The 19,356-nt window shown below is 51.7% G+C and overlaps 2 protein-coding genes across 2 annotated transcripts; both read right to left on the bottom strand.

Moving 5' to 3' along the window:
* Positions 1–45: 45 nt before the first annotated feature.
* Positions 46–2,243, bottom strand: SNRPG (small nuclear ribonucleoprotein polypeptide G). Its single transcript, XM_084615249.1, has 4 exons — positions 2,105–2,243; positions 1,446–1,468; positions 681–805; positions 46–241 (listed from the first exon to the last, which is right to left on the bottom strand). The coding sequence occupies exons 1-4, from the start codon at positions 2,134–2,136 to the stop codon at positions 191–193; spliced, it is 231 nt and encodes a 76-aa protein (XP_084471375.1). The 5' UTR covers positions 2,137–2,243; the 3' UTR covers positions 46–190.
* Positions 2,244–3,051: 808 nt separating this feature from the next.
* On the bottom strand, positions 3,052–8,062 carry FAM136A (family with sequence similarity 136 member A). Its single transcript, XM_084615100.1, has 3 exons — positions 7,890–8,062; positions 6,784–6,924; positions 3,052–5,266 (listed from the first exon to the last, which is right to left on the bottom strand). Exons 1-3 carry the CDS (start codon positions 7,974–7,976, stop codon positions 5,078–5,080), a joined length of 417 nt encoding a protein of 138 aa, XP_084471226.1. The 5' UTR covers positions 7,977–8,062; the 3' UTR covers positions 3,052–5,077.
* Between the last annotated feature and the right edge of the window lie 11,294 nt (positions 8,063–19,356).

The raw sequence follows: 19,356 nt of genomic DNA, 5'->3' as shown, positions 1-19,356 counted from the left end.
GGCACCAGTTTTAAGAGGAAGTTACATTAATTTAATTTACTCAAGTTATGTTAACCATTACAAAATTTATTTAACAAAAATAAGTTTACATGAGGAATGTACAGTTCCTGAAGACTCCTCATTCGTTAACAAGACAGCTGGAGTTAAGGGGAGGTTTATCACAGCGCTAGGCAGGAGTTCACTGGTTAATCTATACTCGTTCCAAGGCTTCTAACATAATGATGCTGTTTCCTCGTATTACCTAAAAATAAGGAATATAAAAAGATTAGAATTCTTTCGCAACCAATGTGGTTTAGCAGAACTAGAGATGGGACAAAGATCAGAAGTATTTAATGCTAGCAAACAACCCAGCTAGGAAGTAGTCTACAGCATGTATATTTCTCCAGATTAGCTCTTCTAGAAAGATGAACAGCAATTAACTTTGACTCATAAACCTCCCAGAGATTATTCAGTGACAAGTATGGTGTGGACTATCTAGTTTCCTAGAATTCACCTGGTTCAGGCACATTTGCTAGAAAATAGTGCTCATCAAGATACTTGAATTATGGCAACAGGTGGGGACTGGGGAAAGAGTCTGAAATAAGGAACCCCCCCACCACCACACACACACACACACACACACACTCTCTAAAAATGTTTCAACCCATACCATCCAATAGGGGTGAAAATTCTCTACTTACCACCATCCCTATAGTGTTCTGTTGTCCACCTTGTGCCATCTCCACACACTCGTCTATCACTAGATTCATGAAGGGGTCAAACCCTCGCAATATCCCTTGGACATGTCGGCCACCATTTAACTTCACTAGAAGAAATATTTGGCAAATAATTTAAAAAAAAAAACAAAAAAAAAAAACTACTGGCACACAGCTGTAGTATTTAGCTTTCTTGGTTAGGAAGTGTTACCTTTGAGACGGGAGCTTTAGAACCATCTTTTAATGCTATGACGGTTTGAAACCTAGGCATACTGCATGTGAATGGACCACTGCTTACTAGAACTAGTATTCCCTATTCCACGGGCTTCATATACAAAAATGCAGTATAATAATGAGGAAGTCTGGATGGTGGTCAATATTAGCAGACTGTAGGCTGATATCACACATAGTACCCCTCAAAATGCAGGAGTAAAGTTACATTAGAGCTTCATAGTGGTTAGGCATTTAGTGTGCTGGTGATTGTTCTTCTGCGTTCCTGTTATCCTTGGGGACTGTTTTTGTACCATCCTTGATATAAGGATGTTTGCGTGAGTACACAGTGACTAGCACTTCTTAGGAATGTGCATTTCTGCAATATCATCCCTGTTCTTGCCAGATTCTGTGAGCAGGTCCTGCCTCATACCAGGCTTCTAATACAAGGGCTTATGTCTCAGGCTCTCTTCCTGCTACCATGGGAACTTTAAAACGACAGCGATGCTCGGAATAAATCTAGGCGCATAAAGAACTCACGTGACAGCTTCTTGTCCATGAATCTGAAAGGCATAAGGGGGAAGAGCCGCACGTTAGCAGGGCAGAAAGACGGTACGCATTAACGCAGAACATGAATGGCGCGGCCCATCGGCCCGCTCCCGGGCATCCCGCTGGCGTGCACGCAGGTGCCACGCCATGGTCAATGTACCGGCTCAGTGCGGGGCTCTCTGGGCACGGTACCACGGCCCGGCAGCCTGACCACGGGCCAACAGCGCACTGCAATTCTGCGTGTATTTGGGGGGGGGGGGGCACAGAGACTTGAGTCAAGCTCTGCTCTGGGGCACCCAGCCTGATGTCACCCAGAATGGGGGGGGGGTCCCTACGCACGTGCCCCTTGCCAGGGTGGATGGGGCGGGGCTGCCCCAGGGCCCTACCCGAGGTGGCACCACGTGCCCAGCACGGGGGGGGGGGAAGGGGCGGGGGGAGGAGTTATCCCAGAGGGGGGGGGTCTCGCCCGCCCCGCGCAGAGAGGCCCCGCTGGGCAGCGCGGTGCATGCCGGGACACAGGGGGCAGGAGGCCATAAAGGTGGGTCCTACTGAAATTCTGGCCCAGGGGCTACCCCCCCCCCACGCTCGCTCCACATCCCCCGCCTCCCCCCGCGGGGCGATCGCCGCCGCCGCCCCCCGGCCGCACTCACTTCTTCAGCTCGGGCGGGTGCGCTTTACTCATGGCGCCGCCTCAGTCAGCCCCGCCACAACCGCCTGGCGCTCCTCCGCACGGCTCCAGCGCTGGCGTCACCCCGTCCGCGGCTCAGCGACCAATCAGGGATTACGCCGAGGCCGCGGGCTTGCCCGCGTCCAGCCAATCAACAGTAACGCCGGGAGCGCATGCGTATGACTTCAAATCACTGACCCAATCAGCGTGATCGCCGGTATCGCCTGCGGGTGACCTCACTGACCCGCCAGCCAATTGCGGGCCGTGCCGCTTCCTCCCGGCAGCGCTGCGGGGAGGCCACGCGACTCACTTCCCCGTATTCCTCAGAAGAGCGGCCCTATCTACGTAGCGGCAGCTCGGGAGCAAGATGGTTGCAGAACGGGCACTGAGAGCGGATGACAAGCCCAATTCCCCACCCGGAGCCGCCCGCAGCGCGCTTGCCGGGGCACACTGACGCGCCAAAAATATTGATGCGCGGCTCCCCGCGGCAATACGACCCTGCTCGTCCCATTTAGTGGGACGCTTACAGCAGATTAGCACCAGGGTCAACGTTTAGATGCGAATTCGGGTCCCGCTCCGAATTCCAGGGGCCCACTTTTCAAGGAAGTGGTGAATCAGAAATTCCAATGCAGGAGAAACTTTCCCTACCTTTGCTGCCAGCCCTTTCATGACTCTAGGTTACATCCCCTTTCCCCTGTCTTGTCTATTTCGATCGTAAGCTCTTTGGGGAAGGGGCTCCCCACTTTTCTGCTGGCAAAGCCCCTAGCACCCCCGAGCTCCATTGTGCCTTGCCCCCCGGAAGGCGCGAAACAGGATTACGGATAAGCTTGCCCTCTGGTTCCCAAGCACTAGAATATGTACAGTCAAAATCCAGCACTTCTCGCAGCGGAGCCATGCCAAGCCTTGTCGTAAGTAAAAATACGGAGGAAGTTGTCATCTAACATTTATTTTTGAATCAAACTTTCGGAAAATAAATCAGTTTTTAAAAGGACAGAACAAAATGGTTGTGTTCGTTATAGCTGTTCCTGAGAAGGTACGCAACAGGTCATTCAGCTCACAATAAATAGAACCATCCTAAGATACTCGCTACCGTGTCTCCAGCCACAAGGACAGGACAAGGTGGTGCTGCTGTTTACCGGATGTCGTTTCCCCTTTTTATTTTGGCGGTGATCATCTCTCTGTATTGTGCTCATTTACCTTGAGGACCACAGATTCAGAACTGTCTCCTCCTGCAGCTGAGTAGCTCCACATCTGAGGCAGCCAGTAATGCTGCTCCATGACTCACGGAGTCACGCCTTGCCCCAGCATTCAAGCCAACCTCCTCTGCATTGCTCCCTCTCCCCGCTGCTCCGGGGAGGAACAAGATGTGAAATCCACCTCAAGCCCGCACTGCAACATCCTGAAGAATCTGATTGTGCACTGATTTACGCTGCTGTAAATCCAATACTTTAGCAGAAAAACTGATTTATACCAGGATGAGGGAGAACAGAGACAGACTCTCTGTGTGTTTAATTAGGAATATCAGGTCAAAAAGGAGGACAGAATCCTTAAACCTTAAATCTTTAATTCTAATATTAAAACCTTCAGTGGTTGTTTTCCAGAGGCTCAGGTGAGGACAGTTATTTATGCCACACTGCATGGAACAATGTACCTGGTATAACTCTTAAAGACAGACTTCAGGCCCAACGCTGCTGTTCCTTATACCGCTATAAATCAGGAGTAACTCCACTAAAGCCAATAGAGTCATACTGGTGTAAAACCATCAGGAGTGGATCATTAAGTGGTATTGGCCATCCCTTTTCAACAGAGCATGCTACTTCTTGTGAATCATTGCTCCAGAGAACCCATACTGGGCTGGATGACCTTGCTCTTTTAGTAGAATTAAGACACTGCAGGGTTGGTGGCCTGATGAAGACAAGGGGCTGATTCTCCACTCAGTCACGCTGGGTTTACACACAGGCATATCTCCATTTATTCCAGTAGCATTACTCCTGATTTATACCAGTGTGAGTGGCAGTAGAGGCTGAAGATGTTTTAACTGCAGAGACTTGACCTACCAATGCAAAAATGTTCTCCCTGATTCCTGGTGGAAGAAACATTGTAAGAGAAACAGACTTATTATCTAATACATTGCACACACTCCCTTTTGCATTGTTTCTTCCACGGCAAAAGAAATCTGCACTAGAGGGACCTGTCAGTGCTAGACGGTAAGTTCTGCAGACGTGAGAGCAGCTGAGGAGGAGAAAATCCTGTCCCCAAAGCATTTTTTTGTAATCACAACAGGCTGGAGAACAAGTGAGGCAGGAATACTGGAACTCTAGGGCATCAGTTCAAACCCAACCCAGTGATAGTTTCACTTCAAATCCTCCTAGCCCATCACATCACCACCATCAAAAGGACACAGAGACTGGCCTTTTGGAGCCAGATCCTCAGTGGGTTTACACTGGCAAAGCTCCACTGTCACTAATGGGGCTACACTGATTTACATCTGCTGAGAACCTGGCCCTTAACTCCTGCAGGGCACTATTGAGGAATATTGGTTAGGCAGTACTGGGGAAGCTTGCATTGCTGTTACCCCTGTCTTAGGGACAAAGGCCCCTCAGGCTCTGGGCCTGTCAAACTGGTGCCTTCCAGCAGGCCTAAATTCAGAGGGAAGTCAAGGTCAGTGGAGGACACTGCTATTATCAGCATGGTGTGTACATACACTGACCATTAACCCTTTGAGAACTGGGGTCTGTCCTCTCCACAACTGGTGACATCCCTCAAATCAGCCCCAGACCACCAAGCCCTTAAACCAAACCAACTCTCGAATGGACAACTGCAATACTTGGAAAATGCAAAAATCACCCTAATCATCCATTTTCATTCCTCAATTTCCAACACGAATCTCCGTGTACACGTCTCTCTTTTAATAGGAGCTACACTTCTCCCTCTCTCTCCCCAAACAGACGCAGCTTTATTGTGCAATGGCTGCCAAAGTCTCCTTCATTTTCTTGGTCATGCTGGGGATGAGATGCACGTGGTCGTCAACGCACTTTGTCACGCAGCTCTCCAGCTCTTGCTTCACCTGCTGCTCCCTGCTCCCTGAATCCAGGGAATCTTTGGCTTTGTCATTACAGTGCATCGTGCAGCGAGCCAAACGGTCCTGCAAATGAGAATTCCGGACAGTTAGAGTCCACGCAGCTGCGAGCAAAATGCATTGGGTGGTGTAGTAGCTGGACAAACGAGCTCTTATCCACTTCTCAGATGGCAGGCCCTCATGCCTTTGGCCACAGAACACAATTATTTGTAATGGAGGGGATGGATGGAAGAAGAATGAAGCTTGCTGCAGGCTCGAAGTTTACCACCATTTGCAACGAGACCTCCAAAGTCATTTTGCTATGTGGTGGTCTACATGCAATAAGTCGGGCAGGGTGTCTCAGCCTAGCTCATTGGTTCCAAGGCCAGAAGGGACCACTGTGATCATCTAGTCTGAGAGAACTCCCCAAAATAATTCCTAGAGCAGAGCTTTCTGCAAAACAACCAATCTCGGTTGAAAATTGCCAGTGATCCATCAGAACTGGAATGCGTTACCTAGGGAGGTGGTGGAATCTCCTTCCTTAGAAGTTTTTAAGGTCAGGCTTGACAAAGCCTTGGCTGGGATGATTTAGTTGGGGATCGGTCCTGCTTTGAGCAGGGGGTTGGACTAGATGACCTCCTGAGGTCCCTTCCAACCCTGATCTTCTATGATTCTAACTCTTGGTAAGTTGTTCCAGTGGTTAATTACTGTTCCACATGGCCAGCAGTTTACACTGAGACCAAGGACTGAATGATGTGTATTTGACACAGGGCATTTCACCTCTAGGTCATCAGTATTAACCAAGCTCAGGTCAGCAGCAGCTTAGAGATGATGCGATGGCTGCTTGGGGGGTCTCAGCCCAGATCCTAGGAGGCATCTCCCCTGCATAATAAAAGCTGCAACACTGCTGGGACCCCTATTGAGGTTCTCAGGAGAGAGGCCCTTGAAGATCACATTGTTCTGTGACCCCCAAATGCCATCCTTCTGAAGCAGGACGGAGTCAAATTCAGTGTGTGACAAAGAGAGAAAGGACGGTCCCGGGGTTAAAACTTGGGAGACCCGAGTTTAAGTCCCTGCTTGGCCACAGCCGTCCTGTGTGATCTTGGGCGAACAATACTGACTCTGTGAACTGAGAACAGCACTGCCCTACCTCCCCGGGGGTCGTGAAGGTAATTACAGACCGTGTGAACAAGACTGCGAGGCTCTCAGATACATTGGTAATAGGGGCGGGGGGGGGGGGGGATCAAGCCTTATGTTCCACAGTGAGCCTGGATTTAACGCAAAGCAGAACCCTGAGTATCCAATACCCCCCTCCCTCAAAGTCGTCTCTTCTCCAAAATGAGATGCCCCGTTCATGTTACCAACTCCCTGCTTGGGTACATCCCCTTTTGTCCGGGTTACTTTTACAACGGGGTTTGGCCCAGCACTGGCTCGCCCCACACCCAGGTGCATCCACGGCAAACCTCTGCGCCCGGCTTGAGACTAAGCCGGGATCAGATTCCGTGGGGAGCTGGGGCCCGAGAGACCGCCGCCGTCGATCCTATTTCCCTACGGGAACGCCAGGGCTCGCCCGCACCGGGGTCCACCGGTCGCTTTCTCCTCACCTGGAACCTCTCCAGCTCTTTGGTGACGACTGCCTGGGCCTGGGCCAGGGGCGCATGGCAGCGCTCGATGCAGTGGTGCACCTGCTGCATGGAGGCCAGGTCGTTCTCGCAGCAGTCGGCGCTGCACCGAAACATGTTACCCTGCAAGGGCGGGAAAGAAAGCTGGCTTTTCCAAAGCCGTCGCCTGTAGCAACGCACATCTGAACCCCCCCGCAATACACCTGTCCCTTTCAGTGGGGGGCCCTGTGCAGAGAGTGCTGACCTCCCACAGCCACCTGGGGTTTGCAGAACGGCCTGGCTTTGACCCCCCCCCCAACTCTCCTTGAGCGTAGCCCTGACCCACCCCCACCGCGGTGCGGGGCCCAGAGCCTTGCGCACAGAGGGGCCCTGATCCCTGCACACACACACATGCTCCAGTAGGCATGGGGGCAGAGCTCACTGACCCCTTCCCCCCCTTCACTAAGGGTCCAGGGCCTCTCTACAGACAGACCCACAAGGGCGCGGGGGGGGGGGGGCGGGCTAGGCTCACAGGTTTGCTCCCTGCATGGCCAGAGGAGCCTGGGCCCGCATTGCAATGGGTCAGAAAGCAGGGTACTGCTGGGGAGGGGGGAGAGGAGCAGGTAGATGGGGGGGCTGGCAGCACAGAAGAGGGGGGGCCGGGAGGGGGCTAGGCTCACGGGTTCGCTCCCCGCATGGCCAGGGGGGGCCCAGGCCCGCATTGCAATGGGTCAGAAAGCAGGGTACTGCTGGGGGTGGGGGGGAGAGGAGCAGATAGATGGGGGGGGCTGGCAACACAGAAGAGGGGGGGCGGGGAGGGGGCTAGGCTCACAGGTTTGCTCCCCGCATGGCCAGAGGAGCCCGGGCCCGCATTGCAATGGGTCAGAAAGCAGGGTACTGCTGGGGGGGGGGGGGAGAGGAGCAGGCAGATGGGGGGGGCTGGCAGCACAGAAGAGGGGGGGCGGGGAGGGGGCTAGGCTCACGGGTTTGCTCCCCGCATGGCGCATTGCAATGGGTCAGAAAGCAGGGTACTGCTGGGGGTGGGGGGGAGAGGAGCAGGTAGATGGGGGGGGCTGGCAGCACAGAAGAGGGGGCCCCCTCCCCGTTACCTGCATCTTGCGGATGTTCTCCCGCTCCAGCCCCTGCACCATGCTGTCGATGGCCTCCTGCATCCTGCTCTGCGGAGCCTCGGCCATGCCGCCCGCGCGCACATGGGCCGCAGGACCCCGGCCGCCGCCGCGCGCGCTCACTTCCCGGGTCAGCGCTCCCCGGGGGGGGGCCAAGCCGGCTGCGCCGAACAGCGGCCCCTGCTGCCCGGCGGCGCGCACTGCAGGCCTGGGGCGCCCGCCCCGGCTGAGAGCGGCCGGCGCAGAGCAGCGCCTGCGGGGAGATAGATCATAGACTATCAGGGCTGGAAGCGACCTCAGGAGGTCATCTAGTCCCACCCCCTGCTCAAAGCAGGGCCAATCCCCAATTTTCCCCCCAGATCCTTAAATGGCCCCCTCAAGGATTGAACTCACAACCCTGGGTTTAGCAGACCAATGCTCAAACCACTGGGGACTCTGCTCCCGCGGCCGGGCGGGGCCGCGGTCTCTGGCCGGGCTGGAGCGGAGGGAGTCACAGGGTGCGGGGCCGCTTGCCGAGGGGAGCACCAGCCAGCCCTTGGGGAAGGACGTCTCCCGCCACAGGGGTGGAGGCGTCTTGCGTGCTGGAGGGCAGGGAAGGGGAGCCTTGACCATGGCCCTGTCGAACCAATATGCACCCTGATCTGGGGGCGCCTTCAGGGCGTCCCCCGGGGTGGTTCCTCGCCCCCAGCCAGCCCCTGCATGTAGCAAAGCCCTTGGTGGAAGGGAAGGAGCAAGGGCGAGAGCAGCCTGCTGGTGATCCAAGGGGGAGCTGGTTAGGAATTGTCCCGTGGCAGAAGCAGTTTAGCCGGAAAAGGGCAATTCATTAGACCATAAATGTCTGATGGAAACAACTGCTGGTGCAAAGGGAGCGTGCAAGATGCCCTGCCCCCCCCCCCCGGGGCACACGGCGGTTGTGCATGGTGACTGCCCAGTGAGGAGGGACAGTGTGAGCAGAAGCTCTTGCATTTGAGACCTGTTGACTGTGCAGGAGGTCAGACTAGATCATAATGGTCCCTTCTGAGCTAAATATCTATGAAAAACTCAAGCAGGACACTGCGCAGAGCACCGTGGTTGCTGCCCTTTGGAGAGAGAGGGAGCCTAAAGCTAGATACAGATTCACAGCGAGCGACTGAGAAACCGCTGGGTTTCCATCTCCAGTCAGTGCCATGCGCCGCATAAATAAGTAGAGAGCAGCTATTAATCTTAGCATGGCTTAAGCACATCCGCGGTGACAGGAAACCCCCCCCCCATCTGTGGGAAACCCCAAAGCAGGGGTGGCTAACGTCTGGCTCCAGAGACACATGCGGCTCCTTGTGCAGTCACCAACTTTCCAATGTGCCGGGGGGGGGGTGCCCACTGCTCAACCCCTGGCTCTGCCCCAGGCCCTGTCCCCACTCCACCCCTTTCCACTCGCTTCTCCCTCTCCCCCCGCCCCCCCAGCCTCCTGCACACCACGAAACAGCTGATTGGGAGGCGCTGGGAGGGAGGGGGAGGTGCTGATTGCCGGGGCTGCCAGTGGGTAGGAGGCTAGGGTGACCAGATGCCCCGATTTTATTAGGGACAGTCCTGATTTTGGGGGCTTTTTCTTATATAGGCTCCTATTACCCCCCACCCCGTGTCCCGATTTTTTACACTTGCTATCTCGTCACCTTATGGGAGGCTCTGGAAGTGGCAGGATGGGGGGGCGGAAACAGATGGGAGGCTGCTGACATATTACCGTGGCTCTGTACATTGGTAAATTCTGGCTCCTTCTCAGGCTCAGGTTGACCACCCCTGCCCCAAAGTGTCACAGTTGTCAATGGCCGGGTTCAGACTGCAGACTTCTGTCTCTACAAGCATGCGCCTCTGATAATGAGCTAAAAGATTCACCTTTGTTAGCAAGAAGCAGGCACAAAGCTCTGTGTGGTCCAGACACTAGGGGAAGACAGAGAGCTACACTACGTCTGCATGGGTTACAACCGTTACACTAAGGAATATTATGAGCAGGGATCACAAAGGAAATTACCCAGACAACGTTCATCCTGGAAGGGGTGGGAAAATAACCTCAGGTGGCGAGCTCAGTGTGTGCTCTGTCCCAGACCCCTGGAAAGAAGCATTGCATTCCTGGAGAAAATATTCCCTTGCATTCAAACTCAATGAAACTAGAAAGAGAAAGATCTGTCCCATGCTTCATCATGGGGTGGGAGGCATGTCTAAAGAATGGAAATTCTCCGCGTTTCTTCAGAGCAGCCAAAACAATGAATGTCAGCCCTCTGGTCAGGAAGGAAGCTGCCTCTTTCTAGAAAAGGTTTGGGGCTCCAGTTCCACAGAACAGCAGGAAATGTCTTTGCTTCTGCACGCAGATCTATTAATAGCGGTTTTGTTCCCATTGCAGCGTTTTGGTGGGCTGCTGGCCGGGCACGTAGGAGTGGGAAGAGAACAATGAAAACAAGCAGCCCCAAACATTGAGCTAGCAGCCTAAACATGGGGTAGAGGGACTGGGTCAGTGGAGATGGCCTCATGGTCTACAGCTCAGAGGCTAGAAGGGCTACGTGGGAGGGACAGCTTCAGCAGGAGTTCCCAAACTGTGGGATGCAAACTTGATGTTCCAGGCATTCACTTCACACCATTTTTAAGGTGGTGGTACCTGAACCAATCAAGTCTGGGAGCCACAACGGTCTGAACCTCCATGGATGGCCTGGTGGCGATGACCTAATAGCCCAGCCCTCAGTGGATAGGGGACAGTCTGGTAGTCCAACCCTCAGGTGCCTAATACCTGGACTGCCTAGAACCACGGGTTCCAATCCAAGCAGTATCAGCTCAGCCCTTCGGCCCACCAAGGTAAATGAACTAAATTCCACGCCGTTTAGCTACGTGCATGTGCCTTTCACAGAGGCTCTGGGCAGACACGGAAGCCCCCAGTTCATTCCAGTGTTTGCCTGGGTGTCCTTCGCCTAAAATTCCCCCCACCCCTGCCATTGACAACTGTGATGCTTTGAGTAGGGCTCTGGGCTGCAGTTGGTGGCTACCCTCTGCCTGTGCCGTATACTCCTTGGGCTGGCCCTCTGGAAGGGGGGAGTTTCATGCTGGGTGCACAATGTTCTCTGCCTACAGCAGCTGGGTTAAATGAGTTTTCTGGGAGTGGTAATGAACGCTTCCCTTCTGCCCCCACCCAAGTCCCCGCCTTTATCTGAGTCTCTTCCTTCCTTGTCACCCTCCTGCTCTTCTAATGATCAAGGTCTGTTCACTGGCTCTTGCTTGAGGGGTGACATCCCTTATCCTCAGTGAGGGCTGGGTGCTCTGGGGATGGTGAATGGAGGATGACTGAATGACAGCCCCTGACTGTCCTCTGAGGTCAGTCAATGCACCGAGCAGCAATAAAGGAAGGGTACAGTCAGAGAGATGCCATCCCCATCTCATGGCCCTTTGGTGGGTTATGTCAGCTGAGTGGGTTGTTCTCAGGCCACTGTGTCATGCAGGCTCACTAGTGTGTTAAACAAGCATCTACAGCACAAAACCACCATCACACATAGCACTAGATGGCGAACTCATCTCAGAGCCCACAGACCAAACGGACCATGGAGACCAAAGCACCCGCTGTGAGCTCCCCTCACACCCACTACTAACCCAATAAACCATTCATTGGGTCTTTTCTACTTCCCAAGGCCAGAAATTAAGCTACCTTAGACCAACCGGTGCTTAAATTGTCTCTGGTTATGAAATGACTTGATCACTCACGTTGTAATAGAAAGAATAAATTAGCATCAGCAGCAAGAGGCCTGAGAAATGCATCGGAATACAAGACTTCCTGGGGGAATTCTTTGAAGATGAACTGTTGTTCTCGTTTCCAGAACCCCAGGGTCATGCGGTGGCAAAGAATAAAGGAACTTCAAATTCCAACATGTTTACGTAGCGTCAGCGTCTTTAATTCCAGCTGCTTCATCGGATGTTATGGAGCTGTTTGAAGTGAGGGATTTCAACATGTCTCACTCGCCAATTCAAAGAAGAGAAAGACAGACCAGACCAGACCACCACAACTGCTACGATGGCCCATGCATGATGCAAGGAGCATGCATGGAATATGCAAGAATGGCCCACCCCGAGGCATGGGCCGTATATTAAACCTTAAATAACTGAGCCTTGCACCATCAGTTTTATTTGTATGGAGGGAGGGAGAGACTGTCAGGGAGATGAATTGTTCTAAGAGCTTTATAATGACGAACCCAAAGGAGTATGTTTAGATGTCATTGACAACTGCAAAATAGGTGTGCATACCTGTTGCATGCCTGATACGTGTGTTTGTCGGGCCCCGTGAGCTCCTAGGTGTGCAAGGATCCATTCAAAGACACCCAGTGTGTGTGAACCTCTTGTGGCCACCACTTACGTGCCCATGGTTTCAACTGTGACCTGGAAAGATCCCCTCTGTGTTCTGAATGTAGAGCTCCCACCCCCAAGATTGGTTGTAAGTGCGAGGGGCTTCACCTTCCCAACTGGAGTCCTGTTGCTGGCTGGTTTCCTGTCACGTCATTGGAAACAGCCAGGCTGTGCCAAACAGAGCCACTTCCTGCCCCAGGCCAACAAGATCCACCCTTCCATTAAAACCCAACTAGAACACGGCCCCACCCTGCTGACTACTGTACTGCTTGTACAGTAATGTCCAGGCCCAGGGTTAATGGCTGCCGTGCATTGGACTGAAGGAAAGCCATTGCTTGCACGGGAGACATTTTTAAAATGGCTGAGATCTGACCTTCCTTTTAGCAGGTACAATGGACCAGGTTTTCAGAAGATCCGAGCCCCTATAACTTCCACTGGCTTCAACTGGAGCGGGGATGCTCGGTACCTTTGAAAACCAGCCTTGAGATGCACCAACTATTTGCACACATGGCTGGAAAGCCGAGTACTTGTGCCTCCAGCTACCTAACTTGAACCCACTGTCAGGCAATTTGGTCCTTACAGCAGGTGCCAAAACATTGGAGCAAAAGGGCAGAAGCCCTTTGAAAAATGCATCCCTCAAGAGAGTGTCATCAGGGAAATATGGAGCCCAGAAGAGGCATAAGGCATTCAAGGCAGAGATGGACATGGGTTGAACACAGAACAGCGTAACCCCAATAAAGACACATCTGCAAAGTTTGATTCATTGGTGCTACTGCCTCTGGACCTATACCTATCTGCGTTATAATAGAACCATAGAAGGTCAGGGTTGGAAGGGACCTCAGGAGGTCATCTAGTCCAACCCCCTGCTCAAAGCAGGACCAACCCCAACTAAATTATCCCAGCCAGGGCTTTGTCAAGCCGGGCCTTAAAAACCTCTAAGGATGGAGATTCCACCACCTCCCTAGGGAACCTATCCCAGTGCTTCACCACCCTCCTAGTGAAAAAGTTTTTCCTAACGTCCAACCTAGACCTCCCCCACTGCACCTTGAGACCGTTACTCCTTGTTCTGTCACCACTGAGAACAGCTGAGTTCCATCCTCTCTGGAACTTCCCTTCAGGTAATTGAAGGCTGCTATCAAATCCCCCCCTCACTCTTCTCTTCCGCAGACTAAATAACCCCAGTTCCCTCAGCCTCTCCTCGTAAGTCATGTGCCCCAGCCCCCTGATCATTTTCGTTGCCCTCCGCAGGACTCTCTCCAATTTGTCCACATCCCTTCTGTAGTGGGGGGCCCAAAACGGGACATTATGGGAAAGAGCTGTTCAGAGTAAAGTAACAACCAAATGCTTCCCAATCCTAGTCAGACAAGCGGGGGCAGCACCATCTTTTAGTTTCAGATTACTGGAAATCGACAATTATTTTTAAAAGAGGTGGAGGTTCCGCTTTGTGAATACAGCCAAGGAATTAATGGAATGGAGCAGTTAATGGAAGGGAGGAATTAATGGGGGAGTTAGACATTCGAAGAAACCCTTGGTTTCCTGTTCTGCATTTGAGATAAGGAATCCAGCTGGGGGTTCTTCACCCCTCTAGATCTGGAAAGAAAATTAGATGATGCCATGGATTATAGAGAGCAAGTTGTTGATCTACAGACGACCTGTTTCTACAGTCTTCAGAAAGCTTAGCTTTACTTTTACTGCTGGTCTTTGTCTGGGCTGATATTGAGTATGATGCAAGGTCTTAAGCCCCGATACCCCCATTAGAGCCATGATGGTTCACCCATATGGATCCAATTCCAGGACTGGGACCTCAGTCTTGGATGATTTCACTCACATCCCTTACACAAAAGGCAGGCTGTTTTCCTCTCCCTTTCCTTTCTTACCCTAATACCCACAATAGTTGGCACTCTGCTGGCATTTGTCATCCAAGGACCTCGTTTTGCAAACATCAATCCATTAAGTCTCATAATATCCCAAGGAGATAAATACTAATTATTAGGCACAGATGGGCACACTGGGGCACATAAAGGCTAACTGACTTGCCCGTGGATACGCTGTGAGCGGCAAAGCCAGGAACGGAACCTAGGAGTCCTGTTTCCAAGTCCTCTCTGTATAATACACCCTGTCTCACAGATTACTGTGGAGATGCTGATGGTACTGGACTGATGGCTCATCATGTAACTCAGTAGGTTTAATACATAAAACCAGCCTTGGAACTCTCAAAGCCCCCAGAGCCCCCAGGGACTGCAAGCACCAGGGACAGTTGAACCGCCGGCTCTGGGAGGCTAGCCCCCAGCCCCACCCCTTGCGTGCTCCCCACCCACCCTGCTGGAGCCCAGAGCTCCCCCACCATGGCCGTCGGCCCCAGGCTAGTGCTCCCAGCCCAAGAGCACCGGGTGGGTGGTGCGGCCCCCGCGCCAGCCCTGCCTGAGCCGGGGCCATGACACAGGGACAGGGGAACTGGCAGGAGGGGACCTGGGGGCGGGGCCACGCCTGGCTGTTTGGGGGAGGCACAGCCTCTCCCAGCCTATGCTACCCACCGCCCGTGTGCAGAGTGGTCTCTCTATGGGTACATCTAGAATGCACACGCCTTATGATGGTGTGTAGCGTTCATACACCTCATGCCCTCCTAGCACCTGTATAAATAGCTTTGTAGAGGGTGGGGCACTGCTTAAAGCCACACCTGCACCCTAGCGGGAATGTACCCTACAAGGCTTGCTACATGCCCAAGCAGTTCCTCCCATGCTGTTTTTAGCAGTGTCCTCTCTCGCTGCCTCCTGCTGCCAGGACCTTTCCCCTGGCAGGGGTGAGATAGTAGGCAAAGGCTCCAGCAACTTCCCAGGGCAAGGGAAGGCTCCTGCAGCAGGGAGCTGCTGGAGACCTTCCCTGCTGCAATTAAAGACTTCGGCAGCGGGGAAAGGCTCCGGCTGCTTTCCGCTGCCAGAGCCTTTCCCCGCTGCAGCTACGCACCGCAGTGTGGATGTAGCCTACTTTTCACTGTGGCAGGTAGCAGCCCGTAATCTACACGTCGCCGCGAGTGGGGTGCAGCGTAGACGTACCTACGTTGCTTATCTGAGCACATCACAATCTGTAACGTACTGATCCGCAGAACACCCCCTGTGAAGTAAGGCAGTCCGATTATCCCCATTTTACAGCTGGGGAACTACCCAAAGGCACACTGAAGTGGGCGGCAGAGGCAGGGAACTTCTCAGGGGTCTCCCAAGTCCTAGGTTAGTGCCCTAACCACTGGACCATCCTGCCTCTGGTAGTAGCTTTCAGACCACACAGACCAAGCTGCTATTTAATCAGAATACAGAATACAGAATTTTTGGTTTTGGTTTTGGCGACCAAAACCTGAGAAATTGTGGCTGAAAACTGAGAAATTTTTGGTCCAAAACAAAAAACCCACTGTAGTGGTTGGATACCAAGTGTTTTGCTTTGGGGACTTGGGGTTTTCAGAATAAAGAAATAATGAAAATTTTCAAAGACGACACGACACCGTCTACACACATTTTTGTTTGGTCAAAAAGCCAATTTTCTGCTGGGGGGAAAATAAGTTTCAGTGGAAAAATTTCAACCAGACCCTCGGGAAACCCTCCCGCACTTCTGAGCAGCCTCCCATTCTGAGACTGCCTTAAAGGCTTCTCCAGCCGGTTTCACTGGTCAGAACAGCGGGTAATGGAGAGAGCATGTCTGAATGCCCAGTGCCTCCCCCTCTGAAATGGAAGCAATTATGATCAGGCGGCCTACTTCTATCATGAGAACAGTGTCACCATGCATCAAGTCTAGACTTCTTTGGCCTAATCCAATGTTGAGTGTGATGACTCATTACATCAAAAGCCACAGTATGTATGACTCACTTGATCTCAGTAAGGATGGAAAATTCTGTTCATTTTTTAAATCAAGAATAGGTTTCCAGGAGCTCTGTGGCCCAGACCCTCAAAGGAATTTCAATACAAGTTAGGATCCTAAATGTGGTGTATTTAGGGTGACCAGAGGTCCCGATTTTATAGGGACAGTCCCGATCTTCGGGGCTTTGAGTTATATAGGTGCCTATTACTCCTCACCTCCGGTTCTGATTTTTCACATTTGCTGTCTGGTTGCCCTAGGTGTATTAGAAACGGTTAAAAATGACAAGCTATCACTTTAAGAGTGAGGGCCTTCAGAGTTCAGTCTACAGAGACCCTGCCTAGGACAAGGCGCGGTGAGTTCTGCCTTGCTGCCTTAGGGAGCAGCCTGCTTTGTCTCTCTCTGTTTGAGGGTTCTGAATTCTAATAAATAAAGTAGTATTACACGGCAACCTTCTGGAAAGAGTATTTATCTAACTTTTTTGTGTGTATGCTGTAAAACACAGCACTAAATACCTTTATTCCTCAAGCATCCAGCAGGAATAGTCTTGCGTTTCCACAGCTGAATTGCTTCAGGCTTGCAGCTGCTGGGTGAAGGGGAGGGGACACACACACACACATAACCTTGGAATGACACTTATGCAAATACAGGAGACGCCATGACGTTTACTCCCAATCCTACAAGACCAGTCAGGCGTACTTCATGAATAGAATTCCAAGTGAGCTGTAGCTCACGAAAGCTTATGCTCAAATAAATTGGTTAGTCTCTAAGGTGCCACAAGTCCTCCTTTTCTTTTTGCGAATACAGACTAACACGGCTGCTACTCTGAAACCAGTCATTGTGTGTAGTTTCGGTGATCCCTTGAGACAGTGGTGGATTTAGAGTTAGCGGGGCCCTGTGCAGAGATTCATTTTCGTCCCCCCTCCCTGGGACCCAGCCCAGGAAAAGAACATTCTCTCTTATTTCCCCCTCCCCATTTTTCATTTAATTTTCTTCATCCTCCTCCTATAAGTAAGTGAAAATAAAATGAGGGACCTTGACTGGGGCAGGGGGTTTGGGGTGCAGGAGGGGTCTGGGAGGCAGTTTGGGTGCGGGGTGTGGGCTCTGGGCTGGGGTAGGGGGTGAGGGGGTGAGGGGTGTGGACTCTGGGAGGATGTTTGCATGCTGGGTGCGGGCTCTGGGCTGGGCCGGGCCGGGGGTTGGGGTGTGGGAGGGGAGCGGGGGGGGGTGCTTACCTCGGGTGGCGTGGCTCCCAAAGTGACCAGCACACGCCCCCCCTCCCCAGCAGTGGCTCCTAGGTGGGGGCAGGGCAGAGGGTCTCCGCGTGCCGCTGCCCTCAGGTGCCACCCCCACAGCTCCCATTGGCTCCTGAAAGGAACATTTCCTGAACCCCCTCTTCTGGCCTTCAAACTCCCCCAAACTTGCCAAGAAGTAAGCTCCCAGAGGCAAACTCCCTGCAGACATAGCTCCACTGTGAAGATGATACGACACACCTTTCAAGATCCATGGGTCCTACACCTTTCTATCACAACACGTGGGGTAGGGCACTAAATGCCCCCAGAACAACTGTATGGATGAAACCAGACAATCACGATGCTCTCAAGTGAACTCACACAGAAAAATGAGACTAGAAAAACACCTATTACCTACGAGCAAACACTTTTCACAGAATGACCACTCCACATCTGACCTCTTATCTTCGTCCTCAAAGGAAACCCGCGCAATACCATGAAAAGACGAGCCTGGGAGCTTAAATTCATAACTTTGCTAGATACTCGAAATCATGGATTCAATAAAGGCGCTGGATTTATGGCTCATTACACCAATCTGTAACCCACTAACCTTGCTGTGTCCTATGATCCCAGAGGTGTTAACAGCCCACTTCACCTTGAATGCTCTCTTGCAACATGTGCTAACTGCTTATGCTAGAGAATCTGTTCCACCTTGTATTTAGCTGTGACGCTCTGAGTCCCTTTCCCACACCCAAGGAAGAGTTCTCTGTAGGCTTGGAAGCTTGAAAGCTTGTCTCTCTCACCAACAGAAGTTGGTCCAATAAATATTACCTCATCCACCTTGTCTCGCTAATATCCTGGGACCGACACGGCTACAATGACACTGCAAACAACAGGTGTGTCGCTGATTGTCCCTAAACAGCTTTTGAATTTCTATCTTGAAACTTGCATTGATGTTTATATGGATGCATATTTGCTGGTGTAGAAAAGGACCCTGGAGCAGGGCTGTTCCCGAGTGGAGAAAAGCTCTGATGAAGGAACGGGAGCTCCATCAAAGGAGATGACTAGACTTTACAAGACAACTGAACATGCTTGGTAGGAACCAGTCTTGCCCTGGCAGGGAAATGCAGTTGATAGTGTAAATCAGTGTTTGTAATCGGTGGGTCATGACTCCCAAGGGGGTTTATGGGGTCATGGAAGGCAAGTGGTGCAAATGAGACATTAACAATTTTAGTGCAAGTGCAAAGCAAAGCAAATAAAATTTCCAGAATAACTTTCAAAATTTAGCAGGCTAAATGGAGTAGCAGTTATATTACATAGGCTTAGCATTGTTATAACGGATACATTTTTTACCCTTCCTTTTATTGTAAATGTAAGAGTGGGGGGGGGAATCATTACAATTTTTGATGTCTAATAAGGCACTGCCAACCCAAAAAGGTTAGGAAAGCCTCATCTAACTGGTCTTTTCCATCTCTGATTTATATCATTCTATCTTATCTCCCCCCTGACTTTGTTATTCAGCTGTTTCCAACCATACCCAGCGCTCAGTACGTTTCACATTTCTGCCAACCGTTTGGGTTATTTCTCCTGGAAGGAAATAAATGGCCCATCACATCTACAAAGAAATGTGCGGTTCATTTCATTGCTGATGCCACCTTTTGCTCATCACAACACAGACGGCATGTGAGCACCCTGACCAGTTTCGGCCAATAGCTTGTGTTTGTAATACTCATAAGATACTCACTGATGTCAGTGGGAGCCCGGTGCAAGGAATTACCCCAGGATCTGGTCTGAATCCAGAGCTGAACATATAACACTTTACAGTGCTCTAATGTACTTTTCGGATAGAAACATGCCACCAAAATCTTTTTCTGCTTGACCATGATTGGAGCAAATTTTTGACTTGTTTCCTCTGTTAAAGAAGAACTTATTGTTTCATATTTCAAGCAGCACAAAAACCAAAGCCACCAAACAAAACAGAAAAGCAGTTATTTATGTAAAAAATAAAGACTCGTTAAAAG

This window comes from Lepidochelys olivacea, assembly GCF_965140295.1.
Source record: "Lepidochelys olivacea isolate rLepOli2 genome assembly, chromosome: 26".
In the NCBI taxonomy this organism is placed as follows: domain Eukaryota; kingdom Metazoa; phylum Chordata; order Testudines; family Cheloniidae; genus Lepidochelys; species Lepidochelys olivacea.
The sequence above is the reverse complement of the archived record's forward strand: the minus strand, read 5'-3'. Positions and strand labels throughout refer to the sequence as shown.